Genomic DNA, 18190 nt, shown 5'->3' with positions numbered 1-18190 from the left:
AGCCCCCTCTGGGTTCTTCCAGTCTTGTTTGGGTCTTGCACAATTCGTTTCCTAAGTCCTCCTGTTGGGTTTGGGGAAAACCAGATACTTACCTCTGCTCTCGTGGTCGCTGGGGGTCACTCTGATACTCACCTCTTTGGGGTTCCTAGTTCCTCCAGCTCCCCTCTAACGATTCCACATCCTTGGGTGAGGGACTGTATCTCACATTCCACTTTCTTAGTATATAGTTTGGCTCTCCCTTAGGTCCTCACTATTTTCCATTACTTTTGCCAATGCTTATTGCTTTTTATGCTATTTACTGATTGCTATTGTGTATATAATTAGTGTGTTTACTTACCTCCAGTTGGGGGGACTGCCTAATAGTATTCTAGTATTTGTGTTACCATAATAAAGTACCTCTATTTTTGTAACACTGTGTGGTTCTTTCATGTGTGATAGCGCTGTGTGACAATAGTGGTATTGCATAAGCTTTGCATGTCTCCTAGATAAGTCTTTGCTGCTCATCCACAGCTACCTCTAGAGAGCAATGGCTTTCTAGACATTGCCTACACTTAACTAATAGGGTATACCTGGACCTGGTATAAGGTGATAACACCATAGGTAATCACCACACACCAGGCCAGCCTCCTACAACAAAATCAGAGAAAACGAAAAGAGGATATTGGCTAAAGTTTGCCCATTTGCCACTCAGGAGAGCTGCCTGTTTCGCATAAGGTGAAAATCAACGGCAAATTTGCCATTTGTAACTACCATTCTGAGAATCTGCAAAAAGATCTGAACTTGTGCACTGAATGTGAAGGGTGGTGTTTTGATATTAGTGATTCAATACAAATTGATGTGGCCTAGCATCTCATCTCCAGACTTTGTAAAAAGGAATAACTGCATCCATTTCCTTGCCTTGCAGAATGATTGCCTACAAAAGAGTCAGCTATCAGCGTGTGCTAGCGAAGAAATTATGTTAATTCATAGTGCAGTAATGCTAAGTTCCTGATTCCCCCTTTCCAAGGCTCTCTGTCTTCCAGCTGTAAACGAGCAACAATGCTTGCATATTGTCCAATTTATGAGCAGTGTCTTGAAATATGAAAAGGCTTCTACAGTCTGAACTTTCTTCTAAAACATACAACATCGTGAAAACACGAGTGTCTGTGGACAACACTACAAACATCTCAATTCACTTTCTGTAGTATCACCTATTACCGATGCTTCATCATTTAACTGTTGATCCTGCATCGAAATGTTTGGGGTTGGATGCGTTGTGCAGGCAGTGATATAAGTGAGTGAGGATAGTCGGACAGACACGCTTCTTTGGATGACAGTCTCAAAAGCCGATCAATTAGGGATCCGGGTTTTAATATATATATTTTTTTAATGACCCATTTGGATTGTTGGATCAGCATTTTGGATAGATGCGATTTGTTGTACTTGAGTGGTGCTGGACTGGTGCTGATCATGTCGATCCCAAAGGCACACAAGTGGAAGTAGAAAATAAAAGCGGTAGCATCTGAACCCACAAAGACTCATGCTGAAAAAACATTCTGTTAACTGAAAAACACATAAAATATGTTGGGCAAAGTTATCGTTGAAGTGTATCATGGTCAGATTGAAAACACCCGATGACCCATATTACAGACACAATTTAAAGTCTGTTTTTCCTGGATAATGTGTAGGGTACTGTGGTGAGAATGCCGTATACTACCACTCTTCTTCACCATGGAAACAAGGATGGATATTTCTTCTGAATCTCCAATAGATTCGACCTGAAAAACTATTGTCAGAGGCAAGTAACGTGTCACTTTTGCATCCTAAAACTTCTCTTGTTTCAAGTGTTGTGAATCAGTCGCACAGGAGTACTTCTCCCCATAAGGAGAGGAGAGTTAATATTATCAGGTATCTGTCTCCCCGTCTCCAACAGATTCTCCATACATCTTGATGGATTTTACAAATACCAAAACTATGACTTCAGGAGCAATGCTGTCAAGTTCAGTTACTTGGAGTCTAAATGAGTGAGTTAACCGTCACAGTCAAGAGACAGAGTTTTGCTGGCAATTTTCAGTGTCATTTTGAGACAATCAACAAGTGTCAAAACCATATCTGTCTGGCCCATGTCAGTAATAATGATACATGTTGTGTGAGTAGCTGCATCTTTTGATCACCTATGTTGCAGAACAATCACTTATAATTCAAAGCAGCTGGGGGAAGACACTCTAAACATGGTCTGCACAAAGTAGGCAATCGGAGTTTCTGGTGTCAGTCATCCTGAGCCATTTCGAATGGCCTACACTTTTGTAGCTAAATTACTTTTTTGGGGGTAAAAGATGATATTCTGAACTCAAACACTATGTGTCAGGATTATGCCAAAAAACATAATTCTGGGAGCGACTCACAAAAGTTAAATCTGCAAATACCTTGCCTGGACCTAGTACTACTTTGTAAAAATATATTATTGTAGCAGGCCTTCTTGTTCATTAAACATGTGTCTCCTACATATGGCAGAAGCTAGCACCTACACTAATCATGGGGGATTTAGCAGTTTCAGTGGGTTGGAGAATGCTAGCGCTGCAGGAATCATGGAAAACAGGCACGTCCTGGATGGATAGGGAAACCAGATGCAGCTAGGGTTGAAGGTTCAAGGGGTGGATTTCCATGGTGCTCTTGTCTGCAGATTAGAAACAGAGGTCAGCTCTTCTGATGGCCCCACACAATCTAACACTGCCCCTTTCCAAGTCACTCAGCCTGCTCGGAGCAAAAAGGCACTGAGTGTCCACCCTTGGCCGAAGATCATCACCAAGCCTTATTGACCAACTTGAGGATTCTTGTGCAGGGGGCATGCTCTGCGGCTTGCACCAAACAACGAAAGGACCAGGAATGTGACCGCTCCTCAGTGATCCTGTAAGACAGCCTACTCCTCCGTGAGTAGGCTAGGGTTTTCAATATTTGAGAGCAACCCAAACCACCTGCCTTAATTATTAGTTGGTGAATGATCCTTATAAAATGAGATTGGGTGCATCTGTCAGGCCGAAGAGGCAGATTGTGGGGACAGATATTACTTGGGCTAGAATCTGATCAATGTGTCAAAGTCATACTAACTCATTGTGACCGGCAATCAAGAAAGACAACATCAAGAGAGGTTCAATTATTTGACCAAGACTTGGATCCCAACAGAACCACCCCCCCCCCACCTCCAGTTATTCTCAAGATGGTGTTCTCACCCAAGCTTGAAGACATGTTTCCGCTTCTTGTAGTCATGGGCTACTGTGCACGTTGCACCAACCAGGCTGATTGGTACCTCTCCATGGTAAGGGATGCCTGCACTGGCGCTTTTTGCATCTTTGTAGAATCCTAGGCTGTTTTTGCGCAAGATACAGTGGACATTCTGCCAAGACCTGCAAGGAGATAAAAATGCCACTAGTAAACAAGTTGTGGGTGTATGGGTTCTGCATTATTATCATCTCTCCTAATAATAAACTTGGCTGCTAATGCACACAGAGTCAGAATCGTGCATTCTTCGTGGATTCATGCATGTGTTAATATATCGTGTAGTCACTCTCCCTTTACACAACACATAATAAATGTAAGAGCCTTGCATTTACAGGAAAAATACAGCTTACCATATACATTTGCCTCTGAAATGTAACAGAGACTGTCTTATAGTGACACATTTGCGTAGGACTGTTTTGCAGGGTGGAGAGGAACAAAGTTAATGTGGGGAGTCAAAATGCTGGTTTTCAGTATAAGATGCCATAGAGATGCTTTCTCTAGTGGCTTCTCAAAAATGTTTCACTAAATTGCACCAACTCCACATGCAGTCGAGATGACGCTGAGTACGTATTGTTAATAAAATGGTGAACAAAAGTTAGTTTCAATTTAAGAAAACTGAAAGCTAGAGGGTCCTAAGGATACAACCTCAAGCTACATAATTGATTTTGGTGACCAATAACATTAGTGATTTACTTGGCACATTTGCACTGCGGCTGATGAGGAGTGTTTGTGTGTCTGCATATCCTTGTTAGAGGAGTTTTCCAGTAGACCTCACTGGTGGCAATGAAAGGAGGCTTGCGGTTCAGGAGTTGGGAATACTTTAGAGGTGTGCAGAGTGTGAAGGGTAAGGAACGGGAGACTTTAAGAAGTGTAAGTAGTAGTAGAGTGCTAGAGGGGAGCAGGCAGTTTCAGGTAGGAAGGAAGGCCTGTCTTCCAGCTGAGAGAATCGCAAGCACTAAGTACAGTCAGCACTGTTAGCTGACCACTAGTGGTAGGGCTGGATATGTGCAGACACGGAGGTTGAGAGACAATGGTTTTTGGTCCTTTTTATCCTTTGTGATCTAGCTTCCACATGTACACAAGAGGAAGTGCAGGCTGCCTTCAGAGTACAACTGTTGTCAAAGGGGGTGGTGAGGATGACTCCTGGTTTCCAAACACCTACTTTGCCACAAGCCTCAGGCAGCAAATCCATGAATATTACGTTAGTCTTCTCTGACCTCATCCGTAGAGATGCACAAGTACGGTTGACACAAATGTGCTTTAGACACCAGATTACGTATGTGTAATCCAGCAATTAGAAACTAAGACCTGGCTGCTAGGTTGTGGAACTGTTCAAGTGTGTTCAAATGAGAGAATGTTAAAGGTATACTCTTCAGCTGTCCCTTGAAAATACATAACAGGTGTTCACTCAGAAAGCACAGTTGTCCCCTTCGTAAGAGAGTTGCTAAAGCCATTAAACCTCAGACACTATAACTGTCTCTCAGGTCAACCTATGGAACACGTATGTACACAGAGTATCCAGGTGCTCTGTGAAGATTCTAAGGAGCTATCATTCTGGTTGCAAAAAGGAAATTGACCTAACAGCAAGCCAACCCATTAGAGAAAGCATGTGTTTGCGGACGGCACCTCTCAAAGATCATCAACATTACCCTCCAAGTGACTTTTTCTATTGTTATTACTTTCTCAAGCAAGACGAATGAAAAACATGCCTTTTACAATTGACCTCCAAGGATACAAGTAGCTTAGGGGTGAAGACTTGTATATTGTTTTCACTTAATGAAAATTTAAAAAGAGATCCTTTTATAGCTTGCAATGGGACAACGTCTTAGATGTTTCTCATACAATTGCTGAGGATTTACCCAGGTAATCCGAGGAAGTCTCAACTTTACGTGATTCTTCCCATGTCTTATCTCTTGTACCCCGTTTATCATCTTTGTTCAATGTATGATTTTATGCCACTTTAATGTAGCCATTACAAATGGGATCGTAATAAATGCATTAAAATACGGTATTCGGCTGAATTATTCAAAAACAGAATTGCCAACAGCAGAATTTGACAAGCAAATCAGATAATGGTTAAGCCACTAAACAGAACCACCAAACAGGAACTGGTACTTCTGATCTCCTCTTGGTCTTCATTCTTGGCCTGGGATTCACATGTGGGGGAGTAACTAACGAACGTCGATGGATGGAGCACACTCACAGAGCCCTCTTTAAATACATTGCAAGCTTTTTGTTATCTGAACAAGATGCGAGAAATAAAATATTCAAATCAAACAATACTAAGTGTACAGTTAACTGGATTGAATTTATCGGCACATGGTATGGGCTAGAGGCATGGCTGAGTGATGTGAAGACTTGAACTGCCAGGTCATGCCATCAAAGTCTAATTACCATTAGTCAGATGGTAATGACTTCCCTCACTGTGACACAACAAAGCGATAGAGGAGGTTGGCCATGCACCTGAAGTCAGAAAACAAACCTGGATGCAGATAAAATAGTTCAAGAGGAAAAGCCAGAAACAGTGGGCAAGGTCACTGACCTGTTGGCAGCTTTTTTGGCTTGCGATTCCATCTCCTGTTTGCGGCAGAGCATCCCTTCCATTTGCTCTGTTGATGATGGCTCAGTAGGCGACCTCAGGGGCAGGGTTGCAGAATGTGGGGTGTCGGCGAGCAGATCCGACTTGGGACGATTCTTGGGTGATGGGGCTGGGCTCCCATTGCCATCCTTGATCAAGATATCCGTCCTGGTACCATTTGTAGCATCTGATGTTTCAAACGGCTAAAAGAAAAACAAAATATGATTACTTTGCTTAAAGGTGACAGCAGTCTTTGCTTTCTAATCTACATTAAATTGATGAAGTCAAAGCCAATGATGCCAACTTGCTTAGCCTCACAATCTTCAACTCTGCCAAAGGGGCATCATCTTTACACCATCACATTTCCCTTTGAGGAGACGCTCAAAAGCTTAGCCTGAATTTTGGCCACCAAAGTCTCCAAGCTGTAGTAAGTGATTGCTTTGCCTTCAAGGACACTGCATAAGGCTGGCAAATGACAGTCATAGATGCAATGTAGCAAACTAGCGAAATAAAGTAAAAGCACCCTAAAATAACTTACAGGCACTTCAGATAAACTGCTATCATCCAGTTTCCTCGTGTCAGTAGAGGGCTGTGATGAGAAAATACAGATGCATAAATGAAATACACTAAATCCACTGCAAAAAAACGTATGTAAGAGAAACAGTCATACTCATGCTACAACCAAAACAGCAAAGATACTTAATGCAGCACGTAAACAATCATACATAAGTCACAGTGACTTCTACCAACTAACTCCTCGAAAGAGGATATTGATTCAAGTTTGGTGTAATGTAAATCGGCAAAGCAAAAACAGAGTTATCTTGATCTTAGTAGAATACCCAGTGGCGTAACAAAACTGGAGGGGGCCCCCTGCAAAGAACATGGAAGCCCCCCCTCTGCACTCACTCATGAGCTCTCAGGCCAGGGTGCTGTGCTGAGGGGGGCCCTTGCAGCCCAGGGGGCCCTCCAAACCGCACGGGCTGTGGGGGCCTTTGTTACACCACTGAGAATACCTATTCCGGAATATCATCTTAAATCAAAGAGTATTGCAAAAGTTAAAGACTTACCACTCCCCAACCTCCAACACATGGCATAATATCAAAACCCTTTCTGTCAGCCATATTTTGATACCATATATATATTCCCTATAAAACTGTACACAGTAGAGACACTTCGATCACTTGTATCTATTGCAGATTTGGGCACCATTGGGGTTATTTGAAATTACTGCTTTCCAAGCTAAGTCTTAATATCTGTACTTGTGGTTTTTGTAAACTGCTGTGACACTACCGGGATACAATCTATCACTGATGTCTCCGTTTTCTTTGGTTACATGTTGATGGATATACTGAAATGCAATAAAGCACTATTATAGAAAATACTCTATGTTGCTTTTGGCCTGCACTGGGAGGTCAGGTTAGACTAAGGAACAAAGGCCACCCAGTGTCTTTAAAGAACAGGCACTATTAATGTCTGATCCTTTAGGAAGTTCTTGATTTTGAGCTAGTTTGTCATGGAAATGCCTTCATGTGCCCACATGCCATGCACAAACTTGGTAGTATGTGGGTGGTTGGACGCACTTAGGCAAACAACCAACCAACACGGAGTTTGGGTGAGTTGCGAGAGCACTCTGTACAGGGGCATGTCTTTTTTGGCATGCTACTCCTGGGCTACCTGACGTCTATGGATTCCTTTGTTACAGTAATTTATCTAATATTAATACATGCAGGACAGTGGTGTTTAAAATACTTTTCTTCAGATGGAAGTGATGTTCCCACATTTATTAGAACTTGCTGAAAATGTATTTTATTTAAGTCATATGCTTGGAGAGTAAAAGGTAAAGACAGATCAACAAGGCTTAGCAATTTATTAGCTTACTTGAATCAAATGTAAACCTTCGTTAATTGGTATAGCCATCAATACCAACATTTTCCTTTTCGTAAGGACTGATAAAATGGGTATATTTTTAAACAAACTATTTAACATCTTGGAAAGAAAATAAAACTGCTCTAAGGGTTCCAAAAAACATTCTTCAACTTTACTACTTCATGGACGATTTTAGGTCAGGGACTCAAGAAATAAAGTGGTAGGGTCCCAAAAGTGTTACATCTGATGTTACTTTTTAATGGTAAAGTACTCTGATGCAGTAAAAACGGCTGAACTGTTTCTACTGTAAAAGGGCCAAATGTTTGGTTTCTGTTTAGAGTGGTACATTAGGTGAACAACTATGGACGTCAGTGTTGCCAGAGTGACGTCTGGTGGCTGAGATACATCCAAGCACTTTTCCCTCAGGCTATTTGTTGCAGTAAGTCTGACAGGTATGTACACTGCTGGTCATGAGCGAGTATGGTTCAGTCGAAAATTCATCATGAGCTGTGTCCAGGAATAGCACACAATATTCAAAAAAAGAAAAACTTGTTTTTTCTGGGATAGGAGTGCTGGATGAGCAGTCCAAGTTCCTTTTTATGGCTGAGGAAATTAAGCCAAGTTGGGACTGAAAAGCAGTTTAATGCGTTTTATAAGAAAGATATAATTTGCCCCAGTAAGCAGGGAAGTAATACGGAATAAATATTTCTTTTTATGCCAAGCAGCAGGTAAAAAGATGAGGCTGTGTGGTCGGGTATCATATTGGACACTGCTGATCCGGTTGGAAACATTTGGGTATTAGATGAAAACTGGAGGTAGGATGGATAGATTTTGGGTATTATACCGAATACCAGCATAGATCTGACCGTTGTTTGTTCAAACAGTTTTAGTACATCAAAAAGGGAAAAATACAAAAGGTAACCATCACTTCCATTTTTGTAGTCTAGTCGAGGTGAAAGCCACGTGAAATGGTTTAAGTGGAAACAATTATTAACTTATTATGTTTGTGTATGCAGCACTCATCTCAGTGCAGAAAAAATGATGCAATGCCTGGGGTCTGAAGGCCAGGAGGTGTTTGAAAATGTATCAGGTATCCATGAACGACTCTTGTTGGTTTAATGGGTATGGGAATTGTGTAAAGAAGTTAGATTTTCAATATCTTCCTCTCATAAGTATGGCTTTGGAAAAGTGCCATCTTGGAATGAGAAAAATAAAGGGAAGGTGAAAGTGTTGAGCAGTATTTACCAGACTTAAGAAAACCTCCAATCTAATGTAAATTTGGGGTGGAAAACAGGAGTGCATTAGGAATCAATTTATACTACATTGTAAAAATGACAGAATAAGAAAATGGTGGTTACAGGAGGATTCCCGTTTAACGGACATGTTAATTATGGTGGAAAAAGTGAAGCACACAATCGCTTGATGTTGGACCTGGCCCTTTTTTGCAAGGTCATCCCCAAACTTTTTGCCTCCTTCCTGCTATTTTTTCTGACCAGTTTTTGTTGGCTTTAGGACTCTGGGCACTTTACCACTGCTAACCAGTGCTAAAGTGCATATGCATGTTGTCTAAATTATATTGATGATTGGTTTATCCATGATTGGCCTATTTGATTTACTAATAAGTCCCTAGTAAAGTGCACCAGAGGTGCCCAGGGCCTGTAAATCAAATGCTACTAGTGGGCCTGCAGTACTAATGGTGCCACCCATATGAGTAGCCCTATAAACATGTCTTAGGCCGGCCACTACAGTGTCTATGTGTGCAGTTTTTAAACTGCAAATTCGACTTGGCAAGTACACCTACTTGCCGGCCCAAACCTCCCCTTTTAATACATGTAGGGCACCCCTAAGGTAGACCATAGGTAGCCCAATGGGCAGGGGTCAGTGTATTTAAAGGGTAGGACATGTACTGGTATGTTTTACATGTCCCGCAAGTGAAATACTGCCAAATTCGTGTTTCACTATTGCAAGGCCCATCTCTCCCGTAGGTTAACACGCGGACTGCCTTTAAATATCTTTTAACTGCAGTTTCCCATTGGGAGCAGATAGAGATAAGGAGTTTTGGGTCCCTGAACACACAATGTAAAAATACATATTTTGGTAGAGTTGTTTTTTAGATTGTCTGTTTGAAAATGCCACTATTAGAAAGTGGGCATTTTCTTGCTTAACCATTCTGTGCCTGTCCTGCCTATGGAATCCACATCTGGGTCAGGCTGGCAGTTGGGCTGTTTGTGAATTCCCACTAGACAGTGACACAAAGGGAGCAGAGGTGTGTCCTGCATATTCTGATGAGTCTCCAGGGCTACAGTGGGGAGGGAGGAGCTGACACCTGCACCTGAAAGGGCTGTGCCCGTCCTCACCCAATGCAGTCTCTGACCCCCTGGTGTTTGTCTGAGGCCAGGCCTGGGCAAGGTAGGATATTGTGAACAGAGACTTTCCTTTGAAGTTTGCCTACTTCAACAGCAGAAATGAGTATAAGTAGTGGACCCGAAACCGCAGACTTTTAGAACACTTCTGGATCAAGAGGAACCTCTGCCAAGGAGAAGAGCTGAAGAATTGGAGGAGGAGTACTCCCCCTTTGCTGTGTGTGCTTTGCTGGGTTGGCCTGCAGTTGCTGCTTCTGCCTTCGAGATGACAAAGACTGGACTTTGCTGTGTATCCTGCTTGTGAAGTTTCTCAAAGGGCTTGTACTGAGCTTGCCTCCTGTTAAGAAGTCTCAAGGAGAGCAGAGACTTCACCTATCAGCCTCTGAGCTCACTTACTGTGGACTCTAACTCGCCAGGTGGTGCATATTCCAGTTTCTGGGCCCATGGGATAGAAAGCTGGATGAAAACCAAGACAAAACAAAGTGCACTGATGCTGGACCACCCCCAGACTGATTACGCTGCCTGACCCCGCCTGCAACTGAAGCTGTGGTCCGCGCTGGAGTGTGACGACCCCGACTGACATTGCAGGTCTGACGCCACGCAGCCCTACTGACAACCTGTGACTTAGTGAGTCCTGAGTGCCAAGTCACTGATGTCCATAAAACTCGACTCCACCACGGCGCCTAAAGCCCGTGGTGTGACTGCTACCCTGTGAGGTCGCCCCACCCACCGTGTCTTGACCCACTGGACATCGACCCCGCCGGAGCATCAGGGACCGATGGCGCCTCATCTCCACTGCTCCTCAGCAAGAACCCATTACTTCGCACTGAGTTCTCCGCTCCACTGCTCTGCAGCACTGGAACCGACCCTGCACCGGATCCAGCGATGCCTCGTGTCCCCCGACTCAGTGCACGGACTTGTTTCCTCATTTTCAAAACATGCTGTACCTGGGGGTCCGTGTGACTCCGTGACCGGCACCATTGGCATCGGATTGTTGGGAACAACTCTGTCACACAAATTGAAGCATTTCTGTATCCAAGCGCTACACTGAAGTTGAATCTTTGAAAATTCATAACTTTGCTTGTGTATCTTGGATTTCTGTCGTTTTGGTCTTGGTTTACTCAGATAACTATTGGCTATTTATCTAAACTGGTGTGGAGTGCTTTTGTGGTGTTTTCACTGTGTTACTGTGCGTGTTGGTACAAATATATACACATTGCCTCTGAAATAAGCCTGATTGCTTGTGCCAAACTACCAAGGGGGTAAGCAGTAGTTATTTGAGCTGTGTATGCCCCTTACCCTGACTGAGTGAGGGTCCCTGCTTGGCCAGAGTGCAAACTGACTGCCAACCAGAGACCCCATTTCTAACACTTGATTTAATGAAATTAGGAAGCATACAGAAGGCAATAGCAATTTGTAATTAGTGGGCAATAAGAAAGATGAAGCACGTAAATAAAGGTAAAGCAAAGGGCAGTGCCAAAGATTAAATCAGACGGTTAATTTGGCAACCAGCTTAGAAACGCCCACCCATAAGACTTGCATGCAATATATGCCACAAAAATGGTCATTCTATGGCATAATGTAGAAGCAAGAAACAAGGGAAAGGTTTGATACAAGTAAATGAAGATGGTAAGGAAATTAAATTGTATATTGGCAAGAAGTGTAATGGCCATCCACTGGTGAAGGTATGGAGGAAATAAACATTGATGTTGTTTCATTAATATCCTACGCTTACAGTCACTGCAGAGGACATATAAGGAAGTTTTAAAAAAACAGATAGAAGTTAAATAAACCCAATATAAGACCAGGTGGTTTTGGAAAAGCGCTCATAAGGACGGAAGGATATTTCACAGGATGCATTGAATATAAAGGCATACCATCTGTAATAAAGGTATATGTACATGACAATGAAGATAATTGTTAGGCTGGCCACAACAGAAGGCAATAGGTGTCAAAGTGTACCAACATTCTGCTCTACAAAGTTTGAGTAATGAAATAAAACAAATTTGCCAAGATACCATGGGAGACAAGGTGAAATCAGTGTTGGTGAATTTTCAAGATTGTTTTAAAACTAATTGGGTTACTTGAAGAACTACAGCTATACAATCAGATTAAAGAATGGGCCAAAATACATTGTCAGTAAGGCAAGAGACATTCAGTTTAGCATGAGAGAAGGCTGAGAAAGAATTAAGTCATTGTGTTGGGTGAAGGTTACTGAGTCGGTTGAGCCCACTGAATGACTATAGCTAATGATTGTTAAAAAAAAAAAAAAAAAAACAGGGGGGCAACATACAATTGTTTATGGAAATGAGTAAATTTAACAGATTTGTTGCAGATCAATTCCCTCTATCAAATATTAGCGAAATAGTTTATTTACTTAATGGAGTAAACATTTTACCATAGTGGACTCGATGGCAGCATATCATCAGGTATGACTGAAGAAAAGCTCATGTAATTTAACTATTTATTTTGCCTATAGGAGCTTTGTAGAGTTTTAAGGATGCCAAAACTTCGGCTTCAGTGTTTCAAAGGGCTACGGCTAATATTTTAGCAGTTACCAGGAGTATAGTATTTTTAAGAAGATGTTTTAATTTATGTAATCAATTGCAAAGAGCATAATGAAAGGCTCATGAGCGTTATGCGTAAGCTACATGAGCACTATCTCATTTAAGGAAGGAAATGTAAATTTGGATGCAAGGCAGGGGATTATCTTGGATATGTAATTAGGAAAACAGGAGTAAAACCAGATTTAGTTAACGCTATAACATCAGTAGTAGTATTGAAGAACAAAAAACAATTCGTTTTTTTTAAAAAACAAAATAGAGGTAAAGTCTGAATGGAGTAATGAATGTTATTGGGAATTCAGGAGTTAGGAAGAAGATCTTAAATAAGCTGCACATTTGCTGATGGATCACTAAAGATATGCATGTATCTTAATGACTATGGCCAGTGAAAAAGGCTTGTGGGCAGCTCTAAAGCAAAATATAATGGACAACAAGAAAACACTAGCTTTCACGTCAATATTGCTAAAAGGTGGTGAGAAAAATCACTTGGATAAAGAAGGCGATTTTTGGGACATTAACAAGTTTCAAAGCTCTTGTAGGAAAGTACCATCTTGCCTGGCATGTTACCCCCATTTTTCACTGTATATATGTTGTTTTAGTTGTATGTGTCACTGGGACCCTGCTAGTCAGGGCCCCAGTGCTCATAAGTGTGCCTGAATGTGTTACCTGTGTTATGACTAACTGTCTCACTGAGGCTCTGCTAATCAGAACCTCAGTGGTTATGCTCTCTCATTTCTTTCAAATTGTCACTAACAGGCTAGTGACCAATTTTACCAATTTACATTGGCATACTGGAACACCCTTATAATTCCCTAGTATATGGTACTGAGGTACCCAGGGTATTGGGGTTCCAGAAGATCCCTATGGGCTGCAGCATTTCTTTTGCCACCCATAGGGAGCTCTGACAATTCTTACACAGGCCTGCCACTGCAGCCTGAGTGAAATAACGTCCACGTTATTTCACAGCCATTTTACACTGCACTTAAGTAACTTATAAGTCACCTATATGTCTAACCTTTACCTGGTAAAGGTTGGGTGCTAAGTTACTTAGTGTGTGGGCACCCTGGCACTAGCCAAGGTGCCCCCACATTGTTCAGGGCCAATTCCCCGGACTTTGTGAGTGCGGGGACACCATTACACGCGTGCACTACATATAGGTCACTACCTATATGTAGCTTCACAATGGTAACTCCGAATATGGCCATGTAACATGTCTATGATCATGGAATTGCCCCCTCTATACCATCCTGGCATAGCTGGCACAATCCCATGATCCCAGTGGTCTGTAGCACAGACCCTGGTACTGCCAAACTGCCTTTCCCGGGGTTTCACTGCAGCTGCTGCCAACCCCTCAGACAGGCTTCTGCCCTCCTGGGGTCCAGCCAGGCTTGGCCCAGGATGGCAGAACAAAGGACTTCCTCTGAGAGAGGGTGTTACACCCTCTCCCTTTGGAAAATGGTGTGAAGGCAGGGGAGGAGTAGCCTCCCACAGCCTCTGGAAATGCTTTCATGGGCACACATGGTGCCCATTTCTGCATAAGCCAGTCTACACCGGTTCAGGGACCCCTTAGCCCTGCTCTGGCGCGAAACTGGACAAAGGAAAGGGGAGTGACCACTCCCCTGACCTGTACCTCCCCTGGGAGGTGCCCAGAGCTCCTCCAGTGTGCTCCAGACCTCTGCCATCTTGGAAACAGAGGTGCTGCTGGCACACTGGACTGCTCTGAGTGGCCAGTGCCATCAGGTGACGTCAGAGACTCCTTCTGATAGGACCCTTCAGGTGTTGCTAGCCTATCTTCTCTCCTAAGTAGCCAAACCCTCTTTTCTGGCTATTTAGGGTCTCTGCTTTGAGGATTTCCTTAGATAACGAATGCAAGAGCTCATCCGAGTTCCTCTGCATCTCTCTCTTCACCTTCTGCCAAGGAATCGACTGCTGACCGCGCTGGAAGCCTGCAAAACTGCAACAAAGTAGCGAAGACGACTACTGCAACTCTGTAACGCTGATCCTGCCGCCTTCTCAACTGTTTTCCTGGTGGTGCATGCTGTGGGGGTAGTCTGCCTCCTCTCTGCACTAGAAGCTCCGAAGAAATCTCCCGTGGGTCGACGGAATCGTCCCCCTGCAACCGCAGGCACCAAAGAACTGCATCACCGGTACCTTGGGTCTCCTCTCAGCACGACGAGCGAGGTCCCTTGAATCCAGCAACTCTGTCCAAGTGACTCCCACAGTCCAGTGACTCTTCAGTCCAAGTTTGGTGGAGGTAAGTCCTTGCCTCCCCACGCCAGACTGCATTGCTGGGAACCGCGACTTTTGCAGCTACTCCGGCCTCCGTGCACTTCCGGCGGAAATCCTTTGTGCACAGTCCAGCCTGGGTCCACGGCACTCTAACCTGCATTGCACGACCTCCTAAGTTGTTCTCCGGCGACGTGGGACTCCTTTGTGCGACTTCGGGTGAGCACCGTTTCACGCATCCTCGTAGTGCCTGTTTCTGGCACTTCTGCGGGTGCTGCCTGCTGCTGAGAGGGCTCCTTGTCTTGCTCGACGCCCCCTCTGTCCCCTGACGCAATTGGCGACATCCTGGTCCACAGCAGCATCCAAAAACACTAACCGCACGATTTGCAGCTAGCAAGGCTTGTTGGTGGTCTTTCGGCGGGAAAACACTTCTGCACGACTCTCCACGGCATGAGGGATCCATCCTCCAAAGGGGAAGTCTCTAGCCCTTGTCGTTCCTGCAGAAACCTAAGCTTCTACTGTCCAGTAGCAGCTCCATTGCACCCACAGCTGGCATTTCCTGGGCATCTGCCCATCTCCGACTTGCTTGTGACTTTTGGACTTGGTCCCCTTGTTCCACAGGTACCCTCGACTGGAAATCCATTGTTGTTGCATTGTTGGTTTGTGTCTTTCCTGCAGAATTCCCCTATCACGACTTCTATGTCCTTTGGGGAACTTTAGTGCACTTTGCACTCACTTTTCAGGGTCTTGGGGTGGGCTATTTTTCTAACCCTTACTATTTTCTAATAGTCCCAGCGACCCTCCACAAGGTCACATAGGTTTGGGGTCCATTCGTGGTTCGCATTCCACTTTTGGAGTATATGGTTTGTGTTGCCCCTATCCCTATGTGTCCCATTGCATCCTGTTGTAACTATACATTGTTTGCACTGTTTTCTAATACTATTACTGCAGATTTTGGTATTGTGTACATATATCTTGTATATTTTCTATCCTCATACTGAGGGTACTAACGGAGATACTTTTGGCAAATTGTCATAAAAATAAAGTACCTTTATTTTTAATATATCTGCGTATTGTGTTTTCTTATGATATTGTGCATATGGCACTAGTGTTACTGTAGGAGCTTCATTCGTCTCCTAGTTCACCTAAGCTGCTCTGCTAAGCTACCATTATCTATCAGCCTATGCTGCTAGACACCCTATACACTAATAAGGGATAACTGGGCCTGGTGCAAGGTGCAAGTACCCCTAGGTACTCACTACAAGCCAGTCCAGCCTCCTACAGCTCTGTATTGAGAACCAGCTTCCTTTAGCAAAGTGTATATGAAGAAAGGTATTGCTATAATATCATCCTGCTTATGCAAATGGATGTTTAATGTATTATAAATTCCAGGTATACAAAACAAGACAATGAGCTCTTTGCCAAGAATGGGGTATGAGGAAAGATGTGAAGGTTTGTGAGATTACAGTTGGATCTGTTTCTGAAGAAGAATGGGAAGGAGAAACAGAAAGGGAAGAATTTGTACATGAGGTTGAGAGAAAATTAAAAGGAGATGTAAAACCAAGGATCCAATTAGTGTAGTAGAACACCTTTTTGGTGGGTTAAAAATGAATTATGTGAAGGCGGTTTGAATTTTGAAGGAATTTCATTAATTCATCCAGTTTGTCTTAGAACGAATCAGAACACAATGGTCACTTAGGAATTCTTATCAAGACTAAAGAGTTTTTAAGGTGTGATTTCTGGTGGCTTGAGCTTAATGGAGAAATTAAAAGAAAAGTAAGGGACTGTACCGCGTGCCGCAGGATCAATAACATTTACCAGATGAGGATACCTCCTATGTTGTGCAGAAAATTACCAAAGCATGTTCAAGGTAAAATAGCATTTGACATTGTTGGGACATTAACTCGGGAGAGTACCTTCTTTTCCCCTCCACACGGTCTCCACGCCCAACTAGACTGCATCCTTTGTCCTACCCATATGTCAGGGCTCTTCACTGACATGACCTATTTAGCTAAGAACTTTTCTGTTCACAATCTGCTGGAAATAACACTACAATGAGGACCAGTCCCAGCACCCACACCGACATGGTGCATGCAACCATCCCATCTGGAAGACACAGTATATAGAGACACAAAAGGCAATACCATTGATGACTAATTTTCTATTAACACGGGTACAGCCTCATCATTGCTGACAGAATAGGGGGCTCTTAAAGTGGTGATTAGAGGGGTGAACAAACTTGGCGACGGGGGCCAGGCACAAACTCCTAAAAGACCTAGTCCGTATAAAAAATTGCATGGGCAAATTAGAACAAAAGCAATTCGTGATCCCAACCAATTCACAGAATTGCAAGAGATTAGGATACAACATGCTGAAGCACTTGACCAATTAGGAGTCTTTGACCTAACAACCTACACACACCGCATGCATGTTGAAGGGGTCAGGGCTGGTACACTCCTGGCACACGATACAACCCCCCCAGATCGCCCACCCCGATCATCAGTGTGCTCTCACACTCCGGCCAACAATGCTCCACACAGCCGAATGTGAACCAAGCATATGGGATTGGTGCGCAGCAATCAGTCAGACTAATATCACGTCCACGTATGCCCCGAACGTACCCCTATGTGGTGTCCCCACGCGATCAGGAATACTGTCCCAAACCAGGCTACATCAATGGGAGGACCAGGGTATTTCCACCTTAGGAAATTTGTTCGAGAAAGGCACACTAATCCCGCATCGCGAGTTCATTGATCTGGTACCCACTACCTGGGCCTATTCACAATGCATGCTAACATACTGCAATATATATGTCAGCATTGGATGACTTCCGGGGACGAACGCCAGACACATGCACTAGTATAAGCACTTTACAACATGGGGGTCGGGTAGACACTTGGTAAGATGGTTATACAGAGCCCAGTGCACACACTTACACATATCCCTGTTCCAACTTCAAGAGAAGTGGGAGTCTGACCACTCCCACCCACTCCATGACAAAGAACGGAAATGTGGGACAGAATATGCAAAGCATATCCCCGCAACTTAAATTTCATGTTTATACAATACACAATATTCCATAATATTTAACCCCACTAAAAGGGCACACTCTCTTCCCTTCAGCAACATCCACATGCCCCCGCTACCATGTGGAGGATGTTGACCTCCTCCACATGTTGTGTGCATGCCCCTCCTTGAGATCCTACTGGGAAAGTGTCTGCAATTCACTAAGAGAAGTAACTGAACTGCAACATTGGGACTCAGAAGGACACTGCATATTAGGAGACCCAAGGGAACCAGTGTGGTGGCAAAATGTACATACCTGGCTTTAGTAC

The 18190-nt window shown here is 43.6% G+C and overlaps 1 protein-coding gene across 4 annotated transcripts in view; it reads right to left on the bottom strand.

Annotated features, from left to right (window-relative positions):
• SPTBN2 (spectrin beta, non-erythrocytic 2) overlaps window positions 1–18190 on the bottom strand; it is an 812320-nt gene that overhangs the window by 25696 nt on the left and 768434 nt on the right. For 3 of the 4 annotated variants that reach the window (XM_069207822.1, XM_069207825.1, XM_069207823.1), the window contains 3 exons: window positions 6375–6425; window positions 5801–6039; window positions 3210–3383 (listed from right to left, as the gene is read on the bottom strand). In XM_069207822.1, the coding sequence (XP_069063923.1) occupies window positions 3210–3383; window positions 5801–6039; window positions 6375–6425 (464 nt within the window). The remainder of the gene's footprint in view (window positions 1–3209; window positions 3384–5800; window positions 6040–6374; window positions 6426–18190) is intronic. The other variant, XM_069207824.1, reaches the window with a different exon arrangement.

The sequence above is a fragment of the Pleurodeles waltl genome, chromosome 9 (genome assembly GCF_031143425.1).
Source record: "Pleurodeles waltl isolate 20211129_DDA chromosome 9, aPleWal1.hap1.20221129, whole genome shotgun sequence".
Lineage (NCBI taxonomy): Eukaryota > Metazoa > Chordata > Amphibia > Caudata > Salamandridae > Pleurodeles > Pleurodeles waltl.
Note: the sequence above shows the minus strand (reverse complement) of the source record. Positions and strands in the feature narration are given on the sequence as shown.